Genomic DNA, 24421 nt, shown 5'->3' with positions numbered 1-24421 from the left:
AGAGAGAGAGAGAGAGAGAGAGAGAGAGAGAGAGAGAGAGAGAGAGAGAGAGCACACTAGGCATAGTGACACCTGTCTATGGTGCTACCAACCAGGAAGGATAAGGCAGAAAAATTGCTACAAGTTCGAGGCCAGTCTGGGCTACATGGCAAGACTGTCTCTAAAAAGGGGTGACCAAGCTGTCAAGATGTCTCAGCACATAAAGGCACTTGCTGCCAAGCCTGAGGATCAAAGTTCAATCCCTGGGACCCAGATGGTGTAAGGAAAGAATAGAATTCTTCTGCAAGTTGTCCTCTGGCCTCTACATGTGTGCCACGTCACATAAGCACACTCACACACACAGACACACACACACACACATACACACACGCACATACATTTTAAAACAAAAGTAGCAGAGAAACTGGGTGAGACACAAGAACTTTTTAACTACGGGCAAAAGGTCACAGTGCTCCTCTCAGAGGTCCCTGTGCACGAAGCCAGGTATTAGTAGTAGGATGGTGGGCGTCTTTTGACAAGGCAGGGGGTCAGGGAGGAGGTGCGCGGCTCTGGCCTCACTGAGGTTCTGCAGCACGCGGTCGCGCTCCAGCTGTGTGTCTCGGATCTTGTTCTGCAGCAGGATGAGCTTCTCCTCGTACTGGTGCTTGAGCGTCTGCAGCCGCCGCTGGCTGTTCTCCAGCTCGTCGATCAGCTTCTGCTTGATCTCAATCTCACAAGTCAGGTCCGCCAGGTCCGCCTGGAAGTTTACTTCTGCAGAGTCAGACAGAGCCAGACTCAGCCCCATGCCAGGTGCAAAGAAGCAGACCCGACCTTTCGAGTGCGGTGGGTGGGGCATCCTTTGGTCAGTAGTGAGCAGTCAGTGACAAGGCGGGGAGGCAGAGTGCTGCCAGGCAGGGCAATACTTTTAACGGGCAGCCTCAGAACACCCCAGCTGGGCTCAGGAGCTTGGAGGGAGTCTAACACACTTCCTACCCTGATGAGCTCATAGACCTATGTCACCATGACTGATGACATGGGACTGCTGGGGTGGGGGAGGGTAAAGTGGTCCAGAGCACCCTGTAGGGCTGTGGGTGAGAGATGACAGACAACAGGACAGAGATGAAGGACAGATGTCTCCACATGAAGGAGGGTATCTTGACACCAGCCAAAGCCATTCAAATGCCCTGCCTCTGAATCCACCAAAGTGGGTCAGGGATGTCTCTGAGAATGCTCAGTGGTGATTCAGGGGAACCTAATACCTTTGCCCAAGATAGTAGTGAGCACTGGATTCTTCAGGCCTTCTGAAGGGTCAGCCTAGGCACAGCTGCGGGCACGGAAGAAAAGCTAATGCTTCCCTCCCGTTATTTGTCTTTACTATTGCTTTTCTGGCTTCTCATTCAGGACTCTGAGCCCTGTCTAGACAAGCAGTTTCTGAGCACTCTCGAAGGCCTGAGCCCACCCAGGTCCACCTGAATTTCTTCTTGGGAAGCCCAGTTCTGATCGACAATCCCACCATGGCGACCGGCCGCAAGCAATTCCTCTCCCCAGCCCCAGCCCCAGCCCACGCACCCTTTTCTTCAGGGTCGGAGTCTGAGTCTACCAGGCTCTCTTCACTGCCCGAGTCTTCATCCTCATCCTCACGCCCTTCCTCCTCCTCACAGCCACTTTCATCTCGCTCTTCCTCCTCCTAGGCACAAAGTACCATCAGGGCTGCACTGGCCTGGTGAGATGGGAGCCCCGAGGCGGAGGCTGGGACAGACGCAAGACCTCAGGGGTGGGAGCTAGCCCAACCCTCCTCTGGGAGACCATCCACTGCAGGTAGCCTGGGCACAGCCCTTGTGGAGGATGCTCAGTCTAGCATCATCCATTTGGGATGAGGTAAAGGCCCAAGGGATGGAGATCACCACGGCAACAAGTCAGCATCACCAAGAAACTCAAGGATCAACTAAAGGCAACTCCCTGCCCCACCCCCGATAACATTGATGGAGCCTCTACGCCAACGATGACACACTGGTGAGCCCATGGAAGGCCAGGGCAGCCCTCACCTCCTCAGGCTCGTTCTCATCTGTCTCCTCACTGTTTTCCGCCTGGAGTTTTGCCCTCTTTTTGAAGGCTTCTTTCTCCGGGCTGCTTTTGGAAGGAAAATGAAGCCAGATTAGGGACCAATACCACAGGATGCTGGTGGGAGGTTCCTGCTTTGTAGAGTGACTCTTCTTCAGCATTCGCCCCTCCCCTGCTCTATCCCCTGAACTTGGCCTTGGCGGAGCTGCACACCAGGAAAGGCTGGAGAGGCATCGTTCCTCCAGATTGAGTAATCAACATTACTGGTGATTACCCCGGGGGAGTGGGGTAGGAGTGGTCCTCCCATACATGGGGTGAGTCGCAGTCTTCCTTGGATGGTGTTGGGGGGGGGGTCCACCTTTGAATGTTCAGGGGAGGTGGTAACAATCCACTCACCTCTTCCTCCGCTGCCTGACCTCTTTCTTTTTCAGCCGCTCCAGGTCTTGCTTGGCCCTGCGGATCACCTCAGAAGCATCTTCCATGGAGCTGGCGGGGCTGCCTCCAAAGGCCGGGCCTGCTGGAGATGCTCCCAGGGAGTAGGGATTCCGGGTGGAAGCCCGGGAGAGGCTTCTGCGGAGGGACTCGTTCATAGCTTCACTCTCCAGGAGCTTCGTTCTGTGTGGACAAAGTGAGTGGGTGGGGCCAGGGGCGTCACATACAGCTGGCCTGGCCATCCAGCTGCTCGTCCTGGGCAGGCTCACTCACCGCAGCTCCTCGATCTCCCGGATGTAGTTCTGGATCAGAGCACCAATGGCCTCATTGCCGTCACCTGGATGGAGAAGACAGACAGGTACAATAAAGAATGCAGGTGACAACAGCAAGGACTGGGGCGTGGCTCTGAGACTTGCATGAGCCCCCAGTGTGCTAGCTCACACAGGCCCCTCCATAAGGGAATCTACGTGAAGTAAATACTTGGACATGATCAGAGTTGTATCCAAGCACTGTTGGATAACGGCATGACATTGGAAACAATCTAAACACCCATCAATAGAGGCTGCTCGATAAATTATTCAACATCACAGATGGACCGTCGGGCAATCATTTAAAAATTAAGTGGCTTTGAATATGAAGATTTATAAGACATGCTGCTAAACGAAAAAAGGAAGTCATAAAATAGAAAGTATGATCTCATATTGAGAAAATGCAGTGCATATCCACACACGTACACATGATATATCTAAATGCATTTATACTCAAAACAAATGTACTGAGAAAGCGTGGGAAAACACACTCGGCTGCTCAGGAAGGATTCTTCTGGAAGCAGAGAGGATGTGGGTGGAGAGTCTGCTGAGGGATTTTCATCCTTTGCTTAATGTACTGTGTCTCTTACATGTTTAAGAAGAAGGCTGTGCGTGTGTCATGCTAAATTGCTGGAGAAAAGCGTAGATGAACTAATCTGTGCATTGGCTGGCTGCCACGGCCCGCCTGACCCCAAGCGTGGGGGGCCATGCTGTTGCTCTGAGCTAGTCTGCCGTACCCCGACTCACCAGCCTTGGCCAGCAGCAGGTTGGCCTCCTGGCTCATGAGTTGTGTGACCCTGTTGTTGATGGCATCGATGGCTTCCTGCATGGCCTTCACTCGGAGTCGCAGCGCCCCGTTCTCCTTCTGTAGCATGGCGTTCTCCCGGAACAGGTCGCTGTAGCCCTCCGCACCGTCCTCGCCAATTACCCGCTTGCCCTGGGGTGGAGACAGGCAGGGGCAGTCAGGCGCTAAATCTCATAGGAGGATACAGTGACAATCCTCTTCCACCGTTCAGCCTTCCCCAGGACAGGGTGGGCCTCTGGCCTTCATCTCCAGGTTTCCTAATGCAGCTCCTGTCTCCTAAGGCCCCCAAACCTTACATAGCACTGGATATGAGGGCTCACAGGGAACTCATGCCTTATAATCTCAGTGCCTGAAGTTTGAGGCATAAAGATCACACATTCAAGGCCAGCCTGGGCAGAGTTTCAGGCAAACCTGGACTACATAATAAGTTTCCTCCTAAAAGCAACACCAAACCAACCAACCAACCAACCAACCAATCAACCAACCAGTCAACCAAATAGTTCTCTCCCTGACAACAAAATCTCCAAATTTATCCAGCTATCAATCACTTTCATTATCCTGGAACACTAGTCCAAGGGACAAAGCCCTACGGGGCCAGTCAATTGGCATACATGGGTGAGTCAGCCTGGGTGTAAGACAACAAGGAGTGGTGGGGACTGCAGTGGAGAAAAGTCACAGACAGTGTAAAAGAGGCAGCCATTCTTTCGATATCTCTGCTTTCTCATGTTTTACTGTCAACCTTAAAGCTGAAACAGTTACTGTGTATAACGTCACCAAGACATTGGGCTTACAGAGTTATCCGTTGCATAAATGAAAAATTAAATGTTATAAACTGATGAATTTCACTTTTTAAAATCCTCCCTCTATTTTTTTGCCCACAGATGTTACTAGACTCTCTGCTTAGTCAAAGAAGAGAGACTATTTATCATAAGGGTAAATTTTTAGCAGTGCAGAATTTGCCACCACCAACTTCCTCTCCTTGATCCTAGCTGTCTGTGTTCTGAGTAACCCAAAGGAGGTGGGTGGCCCTTGATTGCTTACCAACAGGCTATGACTGTAAAGGTACAGTTTGTTTGTGTGTGAATTGTGAGATTTCTTCATATAATAACTCATGACATTCCTACTTACTCCAGCCAACTCAATGCCAATCGCTGGCAGAGACAAATTTTCCACAGATGTTGAGACTTCCTGACTTTCCGAAAAGTTGTCAAACCCACCCATCTGCGTGCTGGATTCAGACCAGGTGCTAACAGTGGGTGACGTCAGCCTCGGATATTAGAATTAGACATGTCCCTCAAAGCACCTGTTTTCCTCCTTTCTACGGTATTTTTCTTTTGTGGTTTGCTCTCTACCCAGAATGCTGCTGGCCTCCTTCTGCCGATACCTCATTTGTCTTTCAAAATCAACAGGCACGCCCTTTCCATACAGCCCCGCCCCCCACACCACCACCGCAATTAGGCCGACTCCTCCCCCCCTCTCCCCCACCCCCCACCCCCCACCCCGCAGCACCAATTGACTCCACCACAGTGGGGCAGTCTCTTCAATTCCAACACAATACAGTCTGTGGACAAAACAAAGCACCTGGGAAGCACCTTCCCTCGACCAAACACCCACGCTCCAAAGCCAGGGTGTTCTAACTCCTACCCCGTGTATTCTAAGCCTAGACAGCTTAGCCTGAACGGGTTTTGCCGTAACCCACATCTGATACACAGCGATGTCTAGCAGACATGAGGATGGATGGGTGCTGCAAAGTCAGGAGGCCCGCTCAGAATCTGGTTGTGGAATGCTATAGGGCAGGGGGTGGAGCAGGGCATCGGTTCCTTGTGGGTGGCAAGCCTGAGGTAGGGGGGTGCTCACCGCCTTGTATTCCATCAACTCCATCTGCAGGCGTGCGATCTCAGCTCGCAGCGCGCTGATCTGCTGGCTGGTCTTGTCCTGGTTCACCACCACCTTGTTCTTGATGTTGCGAGCCCGGTTGGCGTATTTAAGGGTGTTAAGTGTCTCCATGAAGTCCCGATCCGAGGGGCTCACGCAGGCGATCATGATGGTCTGGCTAAGAGTCCAACGGGGTTGGGTGAGGACAAAGGACAAAGCCAGACCCCGAAGCACGGTTCCACAGCTGAGGCTCTGTTTCACGCTGACCCTCCTCCCCACAACTTAACACTTAAAGGACCTAGAACCTGGGATGTGGGACCCTGGACCACCTGGCTAAGATCTTCCATAGCAAGAGAGGAAAACCCTTGAAAACAGTTAACAAGGGGTGATGCCCAATTACAGAGCCCTCTGCTTGGAGACGAAAGTGTGTCATGGCCTCTCTGTTAGCCTGGCATTTCCCATTTCTTGTCTCACTGGACTGTATGGGCTTTAAGCATTGTCTCTCACTTCTGTGGAACAAGGAAACTGAGTCTACCCAGCCGCAAGTCACTGAACCCCGCACGGTTCCTGCCTCTGAGTCTGCAGCCTAGGTTGAGAAGGCTTTTCCTGGGTGGGGGTCAGGACCTAAGCCTATGTCAGTGTTCTGCATTCAGGAACTTGCCCCACCCTCCGTGGACCCGGTCATCAGATACCTGTTGCCTCCAAGAGAGTCCTGGAGCAGCCGAGTGAGCTTGGAGTCCCTGTAAGGCACGTGCACAACCTTCTTGCTCTGGTCCCCCAAGGCGCTGATCACATTGCCCAAAGCCAGCTGTGGGAGAACAAGTCAAGAGTCACACAAGGAAGGTAGCAGCGAGCGCAGCACTCAGGCTCCTGGGTGGGTTCATAGACTGAGCTGATAAACTGAGGCCTAAGGGTGCTCCAGTCAGCAACTAGAAGCCCAAAGAGAACTGGCTAGCCATTGAAGCACACGGCCTGTCTCAGTCTGTGCCATCTGGCTCCTGGGGCTGGTGACTCTCAGTGTGCCTACCAGACCACAGTTGATGGAGATGCCCTCTTTGGCCCGTTCGCCGGTGGCCCCTGTCCTCTTCAGACGCTCTGAGCCAGCCAAGTCCACGAAGTGAAACTTAGCAGTGAGTGTCTCATACTCAGTGCCCGTGGGGGCCGCTCCATCCGGAAGCCCAGTCACCGTCTCATTCACCTGCAGCAGAAGGTGACACCCGGCTCACTCAAACCTACTCCTTCCTGTTCCTCTGCTAGCCTTCCGCCCCCCAGTACCACCTTCCACGAGAGTGAGGGTAGGATTCACAGCAGCAACCCTCACGTGTGCTCAGAGCCTGCGAGCAGACACTACTTGGACACACAGATATCGTTCCATCTCACTCCATTGCACAGAGGCTGAAGGGAAATAAAAACTGAGAGATAGAGGCAAAGCCCCACCTCTGGAGTTCTAGCCTACCCCCATGTCTGTCGTCCCGTCCCTGAGACATCCCTAGAGCACACAGCTCCTGGGCCCCCGAGAGCACCTCACCAGGTCAGGCTGGGCGCACACGCGCATCTGGCACAGATGGATGGTGAAGATGGCATGGGATCGGGAGCTCTGCACATTCATCTGGGTGCTGGCTGTGGTGCGTGACAGGGCGCCCTGCTTCAGGCACTGGATCAGCTGGGGACAGACACAGAGCAGAGGACTCAGGTCCCACGTGCCGTAGGGCTCTGGCCGTTAAGATGCCCGTGGATGAGATGCTCACCTCCTCCTGGGAGTTGATCAGGCGAGAAGTGACCCCCGTGGTGTAGATGCCGCCGCTGGCATCTTCGTGGATCTTGATGTTGGACCTGCGGTGGCGGGCATCGGGGTCACGGGTGCTATCGAACAGGTCAAGAATCTCTTCGTTGTAGAGCTGTGATGGGGAGGAAACCATGGCTGGGGTCATAGGGCACATGCTCAGAGCCCCGCGGGCATCTCAATTTGCTAAAGTGGAAACAAGCTCTGGAATTTAACTTGCTGAACACTGGTCCTCCGAACAGTGCGATCCTGAGGCTGCACAATACTGCTCTACTCCCCCCATCCCAAGGAACAGTATCCAGCGGCCTCTCAGATCCAACGGAAGGCTGAGGACAAGGGTAAAGGATGCAGGTCCTAGGCTTGTGGGGAAGCCACAAGCCTGAATTGAAAGGGTCTCATCATTGCTGCCAGGCTGGCAGAGATGGCACGAGGCTGTGATTCCAGATGAAGGAAGACAGAGCTTGAAGAGACCAAGGAGACGGTGCCCTGAGCACTGAAGCTCTGAGCACCATGGCACCTGAAGTAGAGGTGATGGCAACTTCAGATGGAGGACGAATGGATGTGTGCCTTGCCCAAAGCCCAGGAGCAGAGGGAGCAAGATTGGGCATTGTGGCCCAGCCTTCTGCAAGACCATTGTGCCAGCCCATTTCAGATGGTGTCTGCCGAGGCGACTCCTGGGATCAGAAGATTAGAATGGTGGGAAATTCAACCACAGAAAGGCTGAGGGTGCCAAAGCTAGGGGTGGGATGTGGTGGGGGTGGGGGTGAGGGAAGGGCAGCAGCCAAGACCTATGAGACAGAGAGGGGGATAGCAGCCCTCAGACATCTGAGGCTTTGATGGCCTTAAGGGAACAAAAATACCCCACAGGAAGGGGAAGAGGAAACAGAAGGAAGAGATGGAGAGACAGAGTTTCATGGTGTCTGTGTGTCGTATCAGTTAACCCCTTGTGGTTCACTCTTTGGCCTGAATTTGCTAGCATGCTCTTTGAAGTTCTCCATGGCGACAGAATGGCACAGGGAAGAAAACAGGGAAAAGCTCAATGCTATGCAGACAGCCAGAGATACGTATACTCATGGACACCAACATACATACATACATATATGTTCCACACATGCACTCACAAGCACTGGTATACACACATGCATACTCACACACACTTATACAACCACACACATACTCACTTATGTGCATATATACACAGATGTAACCCAAAGGACTAGAATATAGGTCTCTTATGGGGAAGCAGCAGCCGTGTGGGCGTAGGAAAACACTGTGGCAGTGTACAGGGACAAGCCTCAGGCCTGTCCATCCCTCTGAGGGCCAACAAGATCCAGGAAAAGCATCAGGGTTGGGAGGTTGAGAGTGGGTGGCTCCAAACTTCTAAACACACCAGAGCAGGGCTCTGTGGTAGGGGAAAGATGCTAGGAATCGGACTGCACGACCACATGTTTCAGAGAAGCCTTCCCTGTGAGAAACACCATGGTGACTCACCTTTCTGCAGCCTTCTCCCAAGAAGGCCATCTCCAGCATGGAGCCTCAATTTACAGAACTACTGAGTTTCCAGCACAGCCCGAATGTTAAAGAACCCAGACATACAAAGCTCACGCGTGTGCAATTCCGGCTGATACCTCCCAAAGCTGGCAGGCCAGAGATGAAGGAGAGCCCCTGCCGGAGACCCTGCCGAACTGACAGGCCAGGACGCATCTCAGCTCAAAAGATACAGGTGGGTACTTAGAGGCAGAGGAAGGGCCTCATGAGGGCCAGAGACAGAAGCAGGGTTCTAACCATGTGCCAGGCACAGGCTTCCGTGACAGACTTACTAGTCCCGAAGGAAAGAGATGTCCAGCCCACTTTGCTGAAGAAGTTCAGACTGGTGACATGACCAGGCCAGGGCCAGAATCAGCCAAGGTCTGAGATCTTAGGCCCCATCTGAAGCTGGAAACATTTCAGCTGCTCACACCAAGTGTTTCTCTAGCTCTAGCCTGGACACTCAGCCGCAGGAAACTCATCCCTTATAGATAGCTCCAGGGTTCGCTAGACTTCTCTCTCCACCCTGGTGGGGCTCGAGCTTCCACGGTCCTAGGTTCTGACACATGTCCCTCCAAACCACCCTCCCAAGGCCACAGTACCTCCAGGAATTGGGCACTGACTTTAAACTCAGGCCCAGTCACACCCTGCTCCTGTGCCCGCCGCTTGCGTTCGTCGATGCCCCTGAAGAGATGTGCAATGGCCCTCGGGATGATGCCCTGCTCTTCTTCTGACGTCACTGTGTCGAAGCCGGTGCCCATTGTGTATGTCTTCCCGGCTCCTGTCTGCATGGGCAAAGACAGAGTACAGGTGGTAACCGGTCCCCTCTGGAGAAACAGCAAGCCTTGGCCTGGGCCAAATCCTCTTACCCGTTACCTCTTGACCAGTGAACCTATCCTAGCCCAGAGACAAGCCCTACGGAAGTCCCTGACGAAAGCCTGCCTCTGCTAACCAGCCAAGCAGCTATAACTCAGATGCCACACAACTGGGCCTTGAGTGACTGCTCTCTTGTGGGCCTATCTCCCCTGTTGGGTGGAGGGAGACTGAGGTTGAAATGCTCACTGGCTTGGGTAGGAATGGCTTACCTGTCCGTAGGCCAGTACTGTGGCATTATAGCCCTCGAAGCAGCCTTCGATGAGTTTGCTCACACAGGTTGAATAGATTTGCTCCTGCCATGTGTCCAGGTCAAAGACGAAGTCATAGGTGAAGGCCTTGTCCTTCCCCAACAGGACCTGGGGCTCCCCAGGGGTAACAGAGGTACAGATGTGACAACCTTCAATCTTCTCCTTCGATAGCTGGGGCCGGATCCTGCTCAGGGTGGAAAGAGGCTTGAGTCAGGCCTGACTGGGTGGAAATAACAGACCATTCTCTCATGTTACCGGCCATAATTCTGTTTGCCTCATTCTATTTACCCCACAAGCCAGGAAAGAAGGAAGAAAGGAAACCTCAGGGGCTGGCTTCAGTAATACATACGCATATTGCCCAAAACAGTAGCTAACATTGATCGAACGCTTGGTACCCCGGATGTATGTTAAATATGTTCTATATAAACTAATTCGTGTGTTCTTCACTCTAAACCTATGAGGTATCTATTCTCCTGATTGGCCAGATGAGGTTGAGAATGTTTCAGTGAGTACCCAAGGTTGCACACCAGAGTGAAGGGGCCAAACCTGGGCAAAGGCATACCACCACCACCACCACCACCCCGACCCCTGAAGGCCTGGAAGTCTGTATCCCTCTTGCAAGGAGGTGATAGCTTGCCCATTCTGGAGAGATAAAGCTTAGGGCTAAGGTATAAGATATAAGGTATAAGATAAGGACAGGACAGGCAGTACCCCACAACTCTGGAGCAAGTCTGGGAGAAGGCTAGAACCAAGGCAGAGGCCCATGGAGGCTACAAGGGTCGTTAATGTGGCAACCACATTCCCAGGTGCCAGGGCTTACTGGCACTCTCAGACACAAGAGCTGGTTCTTTCCGGGAACTGAAGGACCAGCCCAAACACAACTAAGACAGTGTACTGGCTGGTTTTGTGTGTCAACTTGACACAGGCTGGAGTTATCACAGAGAAAGGAGCTTCAGTTAAGGAAATACCTCCATGAGATCTGACTGTGGGGCATTTTCTCAATTAGTGATCAAGGGGAAAGGGACCATTGTGAGTGAGGCCATCCCTGGGTTGGTGGTCTTGGGTTCTATAAGAAAGCAAGCTGAGCAAGCCAGGGAAGCAAGCCAGTAAGTAACATCCCTCCATGGCCTCTGCATCAGCTCCTGCTTCCTGACCTGCTTGAGTTCCAGACCTGGCTTCCTTTGGTGATGAACAGCAATGTGGAAGTGTAAGCTGAATAAACCCTTTCCTCCCTAACTTGCTTCTTGGTCATGATGTTTGTGCAGGGATAGAAACCTTGACTAAGACCAGCAGCCTAGGTCAAGTGGAAAGTACCCGGTCAAGGCAGCAACAGGGGCCACAGGGTTGACTTATATCCCAGACACTGGTCCAGAGGAGGAGTTCCTATGTGGAGGGTAAGTGGCATCAGTACTGAGTGGGGAGTCAGCCATGAGCAAAACTGTCTCCATCCAGCTACCCCTCATTGCCTTTTCTAAGCTGCATCACTGGGATGAGGTCCCCATGGCAACCAAGCGTGAGTCAGTAAGCACGCGCGTGCAAGGACTGGCAGAAAGTCTGCGTCAGACATCCCAAAGCAAGAGTGGGGGAAGGCTGTACGGCCATGGACTCACACCAGCGCACTTACAATGAACTGCTTGTCAAGCCTCTCTCTCTAAGCCAACATTTACCAAGAGAAGAGGGCCAGGCCAGCCCTCACTGATGGCCCAGAGGCGCCTAGCTGCAGACCCCAGCACCTCTAAATTACCATCATGTCCTTGTCCCAGTTGCTTCTACCCCCAAAGACCCACTCAGAGCTGTCAGCTGGGTGAGGAAGGCCCAAGCCTGCTGCTGCACTCTACTGTGGATAAGGACTGGGGAGGGGCAGGTGTCTGTGTGAGGGGCGGGGGCTTGGGCAAGACTCTATCCATATGTGGGAGTCTGGCTTTCTTTGGGAGTGTTTCCTTGGAGGTGTAAACAGTCACTTTGGTGAGTGACTCTCTCTAGAAAGAAATGGAAGTCCAAAGAAGTCCCCACTCTTCCCTAACTGTTAGAGCCGTGCCGGGACGGGAGCCCAGCGCCCTAGCCTTTCACCTGTTCGCCTGAACTGGTTTTTGACAGAAAGAGCAATACTGATTCTTATTCATTCTCTCTGGGCCTTCAGATCAGAAGCTTCCCCTCCCCCCACCCCATCCCAGGCTCCGAGGCTGACCTCCACTTCCACCCTAACCACTGCGGCTGACGCACACAGGGCTCACCACGGCATGCCAGGCCAGGCCTCGGAACTGAAGCATCTTTAACTCTTGACCTCACAACAACCCCTGGGAGGTCTTTGCTAGGGTCCTGTTGACAGATAAGGAAGCTGGGATGGTGTCATTCAGAGTCACAGACAGTGAGGAGCCACTTCAAGTCCAGGCAGGCTGATCGTACTAGTCCTTCCTCCCCCCTGCAGTTGACACACACCACCACTGAGGACCAGGGCTTGGAGAGTGAAGGGAAGCCTCAGACACCAGGAAAGCATGGGCCACTGCAGAGCGTGAGGCACAGCACAACACGGAAATCAGAGCTCTGGCTCTGCCCTGCGGCTGCGGGGGCCTAAAACTGCATACTTCCTCCCAGAGCACACGGGTGCTCTGTGGTGAGCTGAGAGGACTTCACGGCAGCCTCGGAGGACGCTCTAACTACGTAGACAGCATGAGCTCTTGAAGACACCCTCCCCATCACGTGACAGCCTGTGATGGGATTTCTGGATCCAGTTCAAATACCATTTAATTACTGCAGGCAGATGGCAATGCCGGCGATTGGAGAAGATTGAATCAATGTCTCCTGGGAGAGAGGGAGCGGGCCGTTATCAGAGCCCTCCCAAGGTCTCCAGTAGCCAGTCGCCAGAGCTTCTAAAGGGACAGCAAAGAAGAGAGAGCAGTCTGGGAGGGTATAGGTAGGGTCAGTCAGGGTTTTAGGTACCAAGAGTTGTGGGGTCTCCCTGGGATTATTTCTTCAGTTCCACACATCCTGATACATTCGCGAGCCATCTAGTTTCTTGCTAACCTATTCAAAACACCAGGATGCAATTTGTGAGGAGAAGTGGGTGAGTCACTAATTCTCAGAACAACTGATCTGGACAAGGCACAGTGTGTCAGTCTTGTGGATGAGGGGCTGTGGGAACAAGCAAAGAGTGAGGATCTCACAGACGTCCCCACGGGTGGGTAGTGGGCTAGCCAGCACCATCACTTCATCTTGGTGGTGTTTGAGCTAGGGTATTATTATACCCATTTCCCAGCAGGACCTAGGCCTAAGTCACTCAGGCTGAGACTACAGGCAGGATCCCATCTCCCTGGCTGCTTCCTCTAAAACCCCACCCCCACGTTGCTGCAGACTTCCTCCGGGTGCCACCGTCAGAGCTGGATTGCTCGGCCCATGTCCATTCAGGAGGCACCAAGCTGGGAACTGGGCTGCCCTGCCCTAGAGGGCACAGTGTCATGTGACAGCTGAGCTCATCTCTGGTGCCTGGTGGAGATTTTGAACCCTCTAGGAGAGTCTGTCCTGCCTCTCACGCCCTCAGCCTCAGCCTGCACTTGGGTTATATTGATCTATATGACTTTAGGTTTTTAAGAACAGCATCGCCCTCCCCTCCCCCTCCGGCAGCCTCTTCCATTGGTCCCACTCTGGATGAGGTCACTTCTGTGGGTTGTCCTCAAAGTGACAGTGACCTACAGAAGGGAGAAATTTCTCCTTGTAGCGGGATGGGCACAGATAGCAACCACTCAAAGCTGTATCCTTTTCAATGGCATGGAAGGAGGGGGTCAAGGGTCAGGGGTCAAGGGTCAGTTGCCAGGTTCTCCCAACTGTACTATGGGCCCCTGAGAGCTACCAATTTATGCCAGGACTAGGAAGAGACAGGTGGGGGCGTGCACCGTAAGCACAGAACATGAGAAGGCAAGAAAGACTGTCTTAGGAACTGGATATGCCTCTCCTAGGTGTATTCCTGAAGGAATCAAATGTAGCAGACCGTGGAGACGCCTGCACACCCATGTTCACTACAGATTTTTTTTTCAAAATGGCCAAGTTATGAATATTAGCCCATGTGATCATCAGTAGACCAATAGCTTTGAAAAAAAAAGTATGTATAACACAATAAAATACTATTCTGCCATTGCCGAGTGAACGATGGATGTTATTAGCAGGAAATGGAGTAATGATCCAAGAGCTTACTAAGTTGGACCCAGGAAACCCTAATCACGGTTTTTTCTCATATGTAGTATTTGAACTTTAAAACTTGAAGGGGAAAGAGAGACCAGAAGTCAGGAGGAAACAGGACCAGAAAAGGGAGGTGGGTGTGAGATCAAAGTACGTGAGACAGGCATATTGAAACCCTTCTCTGAATGATTAGAATAGATCTTAAAATAGAAAATTTAGAAGTGGAAAGATGCAACATTTACAACAATGAAATTGGCACACTATGGCCAGCGAGCCAGTTGCCTATTTAATATCAATGAAGGTTGGCAGCCTAAAGATCTTGTGGCATTTCTGCCCAGGGAGAGTGTGACTCTCACTGCAAATCCTCTATCCTTTCTCTCCATCCTGTTGGGAGGGAAGACCGCGCGCCCCTCTCCAAACCTACCCCACCCCACCCCACCCCCACACACACATCTCGCTGAACAGAGCCGGCCTATTCGCCATTTGGCAAACGACAGGCAGGGTGGCCTAGCCAAGGCTTTTCAGAGACAGGATCTGGCACCGTGGCTGAGGTCACCACGCTTCCTCCGCTCACAAAACGAACAGTGGCTGGCGTGATGTGGGCGGCTGCTCCCACCCCCGCTGCGCTGAGCCACAGCAGAGAGACTTAAAGGCGGACGAGGCGGGGACAAAGGCGGCCAGCCGGAGCCTAGGGCCGCGGGAAGAGCTGAGCTCAGCGGTTCCTTGGCTCGTCAGGAGCAGGACTGAACGGCAGCAAGTGAAGGGCAGGGGACACAGCGAGGGGGCAGGCCAGGGGCTGCTGAGAGACTGCCAAGGGCAAAACTCGCTTTCTGCAGAGGGAAATGGAGAGGTGAACCCGGGTACGCGCTGGAGACCCAACAGCCACTACCGAAATTTAGGAGGAGCCTCACCGGGCCTCTAGTGACATCACACAAAGGCAGCCAATCACCCTTCCCAGAAGCTCCGCCCAGTGACTTTGGGCTCCTAGAGAGTTGGAGGTGCTTTTTTTTCCCTTTTTTTTTTTTTTTTTTTTTTGTAAAACTAGTTCCACCTACTCACCCAGGGCTAAAGGCTAGAGTTCCTAACCTAGTCTCCCCTAGTCCTCACACAAGACCTCCAATGGTGCAGCTTTTTACACGTAAAGGCTTTCCGCTGATGAGAAGTAACAGGCAGTGACATTAAAATAACCAAGATTTGTTCCAGAGCCAGAAGCTTTAAAAAAGAAAAGCATTTATGTTTGTGTGTATGTATGCATGCATGCATGTAATAAACGTGTGAGGGTGTATGTATGGCAGGGTGCACATGTGGAGGCCAGAGGACAACCACTGGAGTCTCTATTTCTTCCACTATTTGAGTCTTGGGAATTTAAGTTGTCAGGCTCAGCATCAAGTACTTTTACAGGCCAAGCCATCTCTCTGGTCCTTAGTGTTAGGTTATTTCTCTGCCAGTGAAATGAGACTGTTCAAGCCGGATTAGAATATATTAAAGGCAGGTTTACTGGGAAGCCGCTCTCTGGTGAGCTCACTGGCTCCAAGGACCAAGGCCAGGGAAGTCACCATGGGGATGGAGAAGGGGGAAAGAGAGAAAGGGAAGGAGAACGGAAGGAGAGAGGGAGGGGAACAAGAGGGAGGGAGGGGGAGGGGGAGAGTGTGCAAAATGTCTGGATTATATAAGGAAGAGCCTCCTGCAGGAAGGGTATGGAAAGTTCAGGGTTGGGGGCAGGGTGTGCCAGGTAGGGAATGAGGGATGCTGGGAGAACTTGGAGGCCAGGTCTGCTTTGATATGTAAAATATGCGCCCAGTCCTAGAACCAAACACTTAGAAGCTACCTAAGGATGATACTGAATCTGATACCTAATGTCTTTTCTCTGCTTGGGCTTTACCTGAAACTCATTTCACCCAGTACAACAGACTCAGGACTTAGGGGTGAGACAACTCCATGACACACACCCATCACTTTGCGCAGTATATCACACAGTTTGTAATGGGCAATTTGTCTCTATCCTGTCCGGATCTCAAGGTCATTTGACTGATAAGGAACAAGGCTGCCTTCTCCAGAGGTCTGAGCAAATCCGGCGTGCACACAAACGCTTGCTTGTGTAAGATTTGCACTTGAGGAATTCTAGACCAAGAGACACTCTCCCCAGACCTATCCCCGGAGTTTCAGAACCAGAGACCTGGACTAGAGTTACCCCTCAGATGCCACAATCACCAACACAGACCCTTCAGAAGGAGTTTACTGGGGCTGAAAGCGAGTCTGTTTTGTTGTAAGGAGTCCTTTCTGGAATCTTGAGAAGGAGCCCTGCGTGGCTGGCGGGAGCGCTCCAGAGGGACTATAAAGGAGCCCTATGATCCAGCATCTATCTGGCTGTGCTGTATCCAAACTTGACAGAAACCAAAGGCAGCTTAGACCCACTGGCTCCTCATGCCCAGCCTGAATCCCCAGGCCTAGTTCCAACCACAGGTGGTGGGGCAGAGCAAAGGGCCAGCTGCCGTACTCCTCATGGTGTGTGTTTGGCTCATGTATGCAAGAGGCGCAGAAGGGACACGGAGGAGCCTCAAGGTCTCCAGCCCGCCTTCCATACAGTTACTTTGCTAGGCTCTGTGACCCGACCAAGGGCACGCTCTTCCTCATCAGAGACTGGGCAAGATCAAAGGCTACAGCCAGAGGGATTTAGATAAGCAAGCAAAAAGAACTTCCTGCCGGTAAAGATTGTTAAAGCCAGGGAAGACAAGCCGGCCCAAGAGCTGGGAAACCGTCCCTTGGGGCTAGCAGGCTAGCCATCCTCCCTGCCTACCCCCCACTCCCTAGCCTCATCTGAGGACAATACTGAGCATCTGAGAGCCTGGGTGTCACATGTACTCTATGTATTGTCACAACACTAAGGGGCAAGGGACATGTGCCCCATTTTACTGAAATCCCGAAGGTGACATTGCACAAGCCCAGAGTCCCCACAATTTATAAAATGATGCAGACGAAATTTAAAGCAGCCTCCTCGTGTGTGCCCAATCCTGCTGCAGTCACCGGGCCACCCCTAAACAGGGCCAGAGTGGTCAGGCTGGAGGAAAACGATCCCTTTAGAATCCCTGCAGATCCCACCAGCAGCTGCCTGGAGGGAAAGCACTTTCCAGGCTTTGTAGCTAAGGAGGCTGAGCTGGGCCATTTGTAGAAAGCAGGCTGCCTTTGCCCTCTGTAGCACCCCCCCCCCACATGCTTACACACACACACACACACACACACACACACACACTCTTCTCCTAGGCAGCCTGGCAACCCGCCAGCTCTGGGGAAGGCTGCTAGAAGCAAAATCCTTGCTCTCTCAAGGGAGTCTGGCTTTCAGACGCCCAGGGGCTTTTAGCTGACAAGGCCTCTCCCCATAGGGGCTGGTCTTCTCCATCAGGGTGGCAAGATCTAATTCAGGGTGCTAACTCTTCTGCAGAGGGAGGGAAAACGCAGCTGTCCTAGGAGCCGAGCCACCAGGACCGTATCACCGTTTGCCTATTGGAACCTCCCCTGGCTTTTCATAGGCATCTGGAGCCCAGCTCTCCTGTGGTTGCCCTCAGGGAAAAGATGGGGCTGCAACCCCAAACAAGAAGGCTTTGTATTATAGGGTCAAAGGGCATGGATTTATGAGGCTCTGGCAGACCTGCTGAAAAGGGATGGTTAACACTCCCTGCCTGACTTCTGCCTCTGAGATCATGGGGAGGGGACACGAGACTCCACAACAACCTCACCAGGCACTGGGGCGTCTAGGGCTCTAACCCCACCCCTCCAAAGGGGCTGTCCTCAACTTTACTTTCAATTCATCCTAGAGTCCAGGCCACTGATTCGTAGTCACGCCTAGAGGCAGAAACAGAGAGGACACCTTCTCTGCTGCACGAGGGGAGATCCTCGCTGTCTGGGGCCACACTCCAGAACCGCGGGCAGGGGTGGAAGCAGCAAGCAGATGAATGAGGTGTCAGAAGCCAGAGAACAGGAGGCTGGGACAAGGCTAGCCCCTGTCTGAGGGAGGTACCCCAGCCTGCGATTGGCCAGCCTGTGAGATCAGGCTGTGAGAAGCATCAGGGCTTCCTGAGATGGGGTTGGGTCTGACCCCTCTGTCTTTAGAGCCTGTGAAAAAAAAAAGGGCAAGTCCATCCCAGGGAGCTGCCACTCAGCTACGCTTTCTCTGCCCTACTCCCAGCTCAGGACATCTGGTAGGGGTTTTCCATGACCTCCCAAGAGACAGGAGACACTGCAGCATCAGGCGTAGCCCAGATCCCAAAGCTGTGCTGGCATCTGCATCTGGTAGGGGGCAGCTCAGTAGGGGCTAGGCCCAGGGGACACTCCCCAGCTGAGGAATGCCGAGCAACAGGCAGCTGGCTGGCTGGGATGGAAGGCGGCCAGCCTCGCTCCACCACGCTGGGCCTGTTACCATTCCCTATTGCACGTGTGCAGGCAGCAGGCTCTCTGATGAAGTGCACCTCGCTGAAATAGGGCAGCTCGGCATAGAGAAAGGACAGGTAGCTTGCCCACTGCCGTGTCTCCAAGGTAGAAAGCCAGGCATTTGGGGAGAGCCACTATAGCACACTCTCCTTTCTTTCCACCAAAGAAGCTGGTGGTTAAAGAAGGAGCCCACCAGAGATGGAGTCAATGTATTCAATAGGCCACAGTGTGCCCCAGGACTTCAGAGCCCTCAGAGCCCCGACCCCCAATCTCCTCAGCTGAGGCAGCTGATTCACAGAGTTCGTTCCAAGGTGGAGGGACAAGAGACACTGCTTTCCTCAATGTCCTCAAGACACGAATGTCCAGAGGGCATGAGAGGCCTGGGGACCCAGGACACCTGGGGCTCTGCCTTTGACTGGGATGGCTAGCCTACAGGAGTCATGACCCTAAAAAGACCACCAGAAAACACAGATGTTTGCATTGCCTTTCATAACAGTAGCAGCATTTACAGTTATGGAGTAGCACAGAAAATAACTTTCTGGTTGGGGGTCACCCCAAGATAAGGAACCGTATTAACCCGTTGCAGCATGAGGAAGGTTGAGAAACCTCTGCTAGAGCATCCTTGCCTGGGGCGTGGCAAGGTGGAGCTCAGGCAGGGAGACAGTCACAGGGACTTCAGAACAGGAGAACAGCAGCTTCTTTTTTTTTTTGGATTTGGTTTTTTTGAGACAGGGTTTCTCTGTATAGCCCTGGCTGTCCTGGAACTCACTCTGTAGACCAGGCTGGCCTCGAACTCAGAAATCCACCTGCCTCTGCCTCCCAAGTGCTGGGATTACAGGAGTGAGCCACCACTGCCTGGCTGAGAACAGCAGCTTCTTAAACCCAGAAGAAAACAGCAAGGATCTGGGAGCTCAGGTCTCAGTGGTGACAGGCAGCTATGCCCAGCAAGCGCCGAGGCACACTAGGAGAACGTCACCCTTTGCCACACAGCTGCATGGTACTGTATCTATTTCCTTCATCTCCTTTCACCACAAAAGGGCAGGGCAATAAAGCATCTGAAGGAACTGAAGCAGCGGCCATGACCACGGCACTCAGCTAATGAGCAGCGGGACCGAGAGTCCAGTTAGGGCAGATTAGGGATATCTGGTAAGCATATGCTTACAAGGGAGAGTGCCCTGGGTTCGAATCCAGCCTTCCCCATCCCTGCTCCCTGTGTTTGCTCTTGAGAGTAGCATCAATTATTTGGTCAGCTGAGCATGATAGTACAGGCACAGTGCCCAGCACTGAGCAAAACTTTAAGCAATTATGGTGTTGGGTCACAGACAAAAACAAACAAAAACAGAATAGATTGGCTGCAAATGATTTCATTTTTACTAAATAGATATTATCATTTAAACTAGAGAGACACTCTTTAAGCACACTTAACTTAGGGATGTCTGTTTAAACATTTTTCTCATCCTCAATGCCCCAGGAGTCTTCGCTAGCTTTGTATCCTGCAAGGCATTATACTCAGTACCTCTGCACAAGGAGCAGATGAGAACCAGCCAAGTGTTCCCATTCTCCGATGGGTAGAACGAGGTCCAGAAAGACAAGAGAGAGAGGGAAAGGACCACAAGTCCACCTGGTAGGCAATTACATGGGCTCTGCCCTGCCCTTTGTACCCAGAGCTATAATAAGGGTGTCCACCTTGTGTCACCTCTGCTGGTTCCCTGGCCCCAGCCCCACCCTACCTCTGCTCTGTTGTTTTCAAAAGCTAAGATCCAATCAAACAAGCTGGCTGGGTAGCGGAGGGGCCAATTTCCGGGGCCTGTGGTTACAACACTTCACTTCCTTGTGATGATATAAGCCTTGTTTCTCAAACGGGAGGCCACTAGCAAGATCTCAAGTCTCTACACAACCCATAGAGGGCTCAGTTTCCCAGATCTATAAATTGGACAGCACAGAGCACAGCTGGCAGTGGCTAGCACTGCTTAGCCTTAGGACCCCGAAGGCACCCCCACATAGCCACCGCACAGTGTCTTCTGTCTTTCCTCTTCCTTCCCGTCCCAGCAAAGTCTTGATTAAAAATGTAGGCAGTCACTGAGCAAGATTCCAGGGAAGGCTAATGCTTGGGAAGTAGCTGAAATGAGATATCCCAGCTAGGAGAGGGCAGGGATGGAATCCACCGCTGTCCCCTGGGTCCCTGGCTGGTTGTGGGGCTGGCCAGGGCACCTCCCCCTCCCCAGCACACTAAAGGAAGGAAGTTGAGCAAAGTCAGGCAGAGATAAGGGGAAGGGGCTAAGCAACACCAATGACTCTCTTTACGGTGAGGCTCAGAGCCAGGGGCCCAAAAGGGTCTCAAATAAACTTATCACGTTGCCTGGCTTCCTTCCCCAGTTTCAACGTTGCCTGCTTAGGTTTCTTGGCTACTCCCCACCCCCATCCATTTATGGCCCCTATTTGCCAGGCCTCTGTTTCTGCAGCATGGTGGGTACAGCTCAGCCTTCTCTCTGTCTGGCTTGGATGCATACCCTTCTCCCCTACCCCAGGTAAAGGCCAGTCCAGCCTTCAGAGGACAGGGATTTGAGGATAAAGGGATCACAGCCAGGCAGAGGGACGGGTTGGGAATCTCTAGTGTGAGGTGGACAGATCTGGGTTCAGGGGCAGATGGGTCTGACTCTGCCTAACAGGAGAGAACCATAGAGTGAGGATTTGGGGGCCTGGTCACACCTGGCCCTCTCCCCCACAGTCTCAAGGTTCCCTCTTTCTGATTCTAGGAGTCCAGGCCTCCAAGGAGCACTTTGTACACAGACAGCTTTATCTTCATCCGGGTTGTAAATCAGGAACCCCGGGGTCCCCTTTCTAGCATCCCAGGCCTTCTTCCCACACACACCCCTGGGCAGCCTTGTCTCACTCTCTGTTCACAGGACCAAACCCCAGGGCTTCTTCACCAGAAGTGACGCTCATGGGAATTCAGAGAGGACTTCCAGGAAGTCAGGAAGACAGCTCTCTTTGTCAGCAGCTAGGAAACTTACAGTAGTGGGTAGTTCCCAAATCCTTACTGTCCATAAATGTGTCACAGACTACAGCTTCACACTGAGTCTCTTCAGTGACACGGGTGGTGACGCCGCACATGGGACATGGAAAGAGATGCTAAACCAAGGAGAAGTCCCCCTCAAGCACATCACTGGCACCATCTGCTCCTTCTCCCAGCCCAGTCCCACCCTCAGCTCTCTGATTAGAACCTGGGCTCTGTCCAGGCATTGTCAGCCTGCACAGCCGGCCGGCTGCCCATAGAGGTCTGGCGTGTGCCGAGCTGGCTGATCTAGAGCCAGACGGGATGAGTAGGCGGGGCTCGCACCTTCTTGGAGCCCTTGGAAAGGCTAGCTCTTCAGATGTTCAATTTCCACACAACTTCATCTACACAGCTGACTCCAGTTGGGAAGAGCATCCCAAAGCCCTGGGTGCTGAAGGCAGTCACCATCCCTTCTCTGTGGTAAAGGTCCCAGAAATGTCCTGATAGTCAAAGGGGAAGGAACGCAAGCTTATCCCTTACTGTACAGGTGCCCATGCCCCAGGCTCTTGAAGTGGGAACCCCAATATTTTACCATGCCAGGCCCAGACTGGGGAGTGACAGTCAAGGGGAAGGCTTTTGTTTGTCTCTCTCCCCGGTAAAATGGAGTCTAAAGGAAAGCTCCCACGGATAGGGCACTCCATCTCCTGTCCGGTCAGTCCTGGTTCACACCGGTTGGGAGTTGGGTTTCCATTTTCTTTTTATGGTAGGTAGCTCCCCTCTCCCCATCTGCTGTAGATGCCATATTGACAGGTCTCACTCCCACCCAGGCCATGCGCTTCCCTCGACCTCCAAGGGTTCCTGCGGCAATGTCAGCCTCAGTAGCAGCCTGGCTCCGCCCCACCAGCCCACCAGGCACCTGCAGGGCTCCTCTTTGTCTCAGGCTGTTTCAGTGCCAGGCAGAGTGTGCACAAGTGATGTTGTGCGCACGGTAAGAGCTGCTGGACCAGCGGCCCTCAATCTCCCTCCCTTAGCACCTGAGCTATATACTAAGCCTCTGTGTCTTCTTTCTGGGTTGCACAGAGATGGTCAAGGTGGGGGGGGGGTAGGGCATCTGCTCTGAGGCAGGAAGAGAGAACATATTCCATTGATTTCTCTCATCTTGTCTAGAAGCCACTTCCCAGGATCCCTGGAATCTGGGTCATCTCTGACCCAGGGGATTTGAACATTTGTCTCAGGGACCCACCCTAGAATGTGACTGCTTCCCTCCCCCACTCCACAAGACGGGAACAGAGATGTATGTTCCCCTGTGCATCTCTGATTTGGTGACCAGCTCTGACACTGGTACTCTCCCAATATGTTCTTCTTAAAGAGAAGACCACAAAACAAAATCAGGAGAGCTGGTGGAAGTCATCAGAGAGTTCAACTTTGTAGCATTTCCTGCCCCTGCACCTGTGTGCCCCTAGGAAAAGAATCCACTAAGTTGTGTCCTCTTTCCTCTTAACGTTTGCCTGATTAGTTCTAGCACCTACAGATATTGGGACTGGGACTCCAGGTAAATCAAATGCCTATGAATGCAGCATTAGGGTCCTGTCACCCCCTTTCACCCCTTCTGGATTAGTCCCTCTGATACACCTTTTTCTTCCTCCCTAGCGCCATCTCCTTTTGGGGCAGAACCAGTAGGGCTTTCTCCAAAAGCCATTGGCACCCTGTGGAAAGTCAAGGCACCATTCCAACCCTTTCATGGGTCCCACAACCGATCTTTGTCTGTTGTATCCGCTCCCAGGATGGTGAACAGGGATCAAGAGCATAGAACGAGCTAACTGGGGTAGATGGGGGGAGGGGGATTCCCTCCTATACCCCAGAATGAGACAGCAGCCTCATGGGGTGGACAAGAGGAAACACACAGACGCTCGGCCTGGGCCAAAGCTGGGTGTGAAATACCGGATTTCCTTGTTTATTCGATTTTCTGATCATTAAGTGCTCCCAAGAGGGGCCAGAAATTACCACCCAAACAAAGCCACCTTCCATCAGTCCGCAGGGCCGCCGCCGCTCCCTTGCGGCAGCCGGGCCAGCGCGCGTCGGCCCCTCCTCCTGGACTGCAGACTCCAGCTCGAGCGGTGCCCGCGCCCCCCGCCCCGAGAACACGCGAGACAAAGCTCGAACCCCTCCTCGCACGCCCCTTCCTCTCCATCGACCCCTACCTGACGGCCACTTTGACGCAGCAGTCGCCCTGGCCAGCCATGGTCCTCTGGCACTAGGGTCTGGGCGCGGATCAGGGGCGGGGGTCCGGGGGCCACAGCTCCGGGCAGTGGCTGCGGCTGCAGAAGGCGGAGGCACGGACACGGCTAGCGAAAGCGACCTCGCAGGCTGGAGGTGACATGCTCGCAGGAGGCGGCAGAGGGGCTCACCCTCGGCCGGCCCCACGGGGCTGGTCCCATAAGTCTCCTCCAGCCATCGCGCCGAGGCGCTAAGCTCGTTGACAGCGGGCAGTGAGACCCGCAGCTCCCTACCGCGCGGCACACGCGCGCGCACACACCTCCCACCCGGACCGCCACCTCCCGCCGCAGCGCGAACAAAGGGGGCGGGGGCCGAGCCGCCTCCGGACCCACCCCCAGCCCCTCAGAGCGGCGCAGGGACCCGCCCCTCCCCGGAGCCGCCAATAGAAGGCCCCAACGAGCGACAGAGGCGGGACTTGAGCCTTTAAAGAGACCTCTTGGCTCGCATCCATCGGGTTGCTGGGAGGGGCGGGGTGGGATTGGAGGGCTGCGGGTTGAAAGCTAGAGTGGCATGATGGACTCGTCCCTGGTAAGCTGGCCATTCGGGAACCACGGCCCTCGAAGTCACGGCACCTCATTCTAAGTGGGATCGTCGTTTCCTAAATGAGGAACGGGACTCAAAGAGGAACACCCCAAGGTCATACAGGGAATCTGTGGC

General features: G+C 53.3%; 1 protein-coding gene across 4 annotated transcripts in view; it reads right to left on the bottom strand.

Annotated features, from left to right (window-relative positions):
- Kif21b (kinesin family member 21B) overlaps positions 1-24066 on the bottom strand; it is a 49776-nt gene extending 25710 nt beyond the window's left edge. For 2 of the 4 annotated variants that reach the window (XM_052201238.1, XM_052201241.1), the window contains exons 1-14: positions 23689-24066; positions 9856-10078; positions 9373-9555; positions 7209-7358; positions 6989-7123; positions 6488-6658; positions 6153-6268; positions 5443-5638; positions 3528-3717; positions 2746-2809; positions 2437-2655; positions 2025-2109; positions 1549-1666; positions 559-750 (exon numbers count right to left, since the gene is read on the bottom strand). In XM_052201238.1, the coding sequence (XP_052057198.1) occupies positions 559-750; positions 1549-1666; positions 2025-2109; positions 2437-2655; positions 2746-2809; positions 3528-3717; positions 5443-5638; positions 6153-6268; positions 6488-6658; positions 6989-7123; positions 7209-7358; positions 9373-9555; positions 9856-10078; positions 23689-23729 (2083 nt within the window). In that variant the 5' untranslated portion in view covers positions 23730-24066. The remainder of the gene's footprint in view (positions 1-558; positions 751-1548; positions 1667-2024; positions 2110-2436; positions 2656-2745; positions 2810-3527; positions 3718-5442; positions 5639-6152; positions 6269-6487; positions 6659-6988; positions 7124-7208; positions 7359-9372; positions 9556-9855; positions 10079-23688) is intronic. The other 2 variants (XM_052201239.1, XM_052201242.1) reach the window with 1 other exon arrangement.
- Between the last annotated feature and the right edge of the window lie 355 nt (positions 24067-24421).

The sequence above is a fragment of the Apodemus sylvaticus genome, chromosome 12 (assembly GCF_947179515.1).
Source record: "Apodemus sylvaticus chromosome 12, mApoSyl1.1, whole genome shotgun sequence".
Lineage (NCBI taxonomy): Eukaryota > Metazoa > Chordata > Mammalia > Rodentia > Muridae > Apodemus > Apodemus sylvaticus.
Note: the sequence above shows the minus strand (reverse complement) of the source record. Positions and strands in the feature narration are given on the sequence as shown.